General features: G+C 42.1%; 1 protein-coding gene across 1 annotated transcript; it reads right to left on the bottom strand.

Annotated features, from left to right (window-relative positions):
- Positions 1-468: 468 nt before the first annotated feature.
- Positions 469-1379, bottom strand: LOC142334918 (uncharacterized). The gene is made up of 2 exons (XM_075383247.1): positions 711-1379; positions 469-576 (listed from the first exon to the last, which is right to left on the bottom strand). The coding sequence occupies exons 1-2, from the start codon at positions 1377-1379 to the stop codon at positions 574-576; spliced, it is 672 nt and encodes a 223-aa protein (XP_075239362.1). The 3' UTR covers positions 469-573.
- Between the last annotated feature and the right edge of the window lie 207 nt (positions 1380-1586).

Raw genomic sequence — 1586 nt, 5'->3', positions numbered from 1 at the left:
AGTGAGAAGGCGCACTTTTTCAAAACAATGTTTCCGATGTTGTCAGGTCCCGTAGACTTGTTCAGAGTTAAGTGTTCCAATATGTGCTGGATTTCGGTTTCGGAGAAAAGGAGACTATTGAGGCCTCTGTTCTCAAAAGTTATGCAGTGATGTTGCTTCTCGTTGAAAACACTTTGGAAAAACTGATTGAATAATTTGGCCTTTTCTTGGTCAGTTTCGGCTTTTTGAGTGGACAGAGTGACGACAGGAGGAACGTTTGGTGACTTGCGAACACAACGTAGGTACTTCTGGATGTTGCTGAACTGTCGACTTTGAAAGATTTCGGTTTCAAACATTTTCAAATCTTCATTTGTGGCTTCTTTTATTTGACGCTCCATTTTCTTCAACTTAAGGAGTTTTGACAAGACCGGAGAGACCCATTGCTTCTTTTTTGTTGCTAACTTCTTCATCAGGTGTGAGGTACGGCTGGATACCCAAGGTGGAAGCGTTGACCTGTGTCTTGTAACTTTCGGAATGAAATGATCGATGAGGCTGAAGATCCATTCGTACCATTTTTTGACAAGGAAATCGAGATTACTGAAACAGTAAGGGTTGAAAGGACTGTCTACTATAGCCTTATTCAATTCGTCCCAATCCGCTTTCTTAAAGGCATATTTGACTTGATGAGGAATGTATAGTTCGCTATGGAATGCGTTTACTGTAACACTGACCGGTAGATGATCAGCACATGGCTTGCCGTTTAGTGCGTAACAGTTGTAAAGATCGGTGTCAAGATCAGTTTTGACAATCTGGTCAGGGTTGTTGGCCAGAATGACGTCTAACTGAAGATTTGAGTAGTTCAGGAAATTGTATTCCGAAAGAGCATCCAGAACAGCGTTTTCACACTCGGAATTGGAGCTCATGTTGTTCCAGTCTGTTTTGGAGAAGTTGATGTCTCCACAAATGAACACGCCTTGGTAGCCTATTCTTTTAGCATGATTTGATATTTTGGAGAGCAGAATTTCTAACTGTTGCGGCGACCAGGTGTAGTCGCTGTCTGATGGGGGGCTGTACAAACAGCATATGAGAGTCGGCTGTGGTTTTGTTTGTACACTAATCACCACAAAATCCTCAAGATGTAGGTCAATCAAAATTTGTTCGTGCATAATAGTCGATCTGATTGCTATAAGTACGCCACCGTGTTTCGTTTCGTGTTCGCATGGTATTCTGTCATTTCGGTAGATCGTGTATGCAGGTAGGAAGAGCGAATAGTTTTGAACATCAGGAGTCAGCCATGTTTCAGTGAGGCATAAAATGTCATAGCTTCGCGTTGACAAGCAGTCTGAGAACTTCAGGCGACGCTCAAATTTCATCAGACTCCTTACATTGAACGAAAGCATTTCGAGTGTGTATAGTCACCAGTTGATACCAGTATTCTCTTTTTGTGCGTTTTCAAAGACAACCCAATTGTCTCCAACTTTATGCTCCACCTTGAGATTTCTAATACGAACTTGCCTGCTATTGTAATTATGATTGTCAATGAGATCACGGCGAATGCGCAGACATTCATTTTCTTTTTTCGCGTCCGTTGCAGACAGCTCAGGACT

This window comes from Convolutriloba macropyga, chromosome 2, assembly GCF_964194025.1.
Source record: "Convolutriloba macropyga chromosome 2, txConMacr16.3, whole genome shotgun sequence".
NCBI lineage: Eukaryota > Metazoa > Xenacoelomorpha > Acoela > Convolutidae > Convolutriloba > Convolutriloba macropyga.
Note: the sequence above shows the minus strand (reverse complement) of the source record. Positions and strands in the feature narration are given on the sequence as shown.

Coding starts and splice junctions, on each gene's coding strand:
- LOC142334918 (XM_075383247.1), bottom strand. CDS start 1,379: ATGCTTTCGTTCAATGTAAGGAGTCTGATGAAATTTGAGCGTCGCCTG.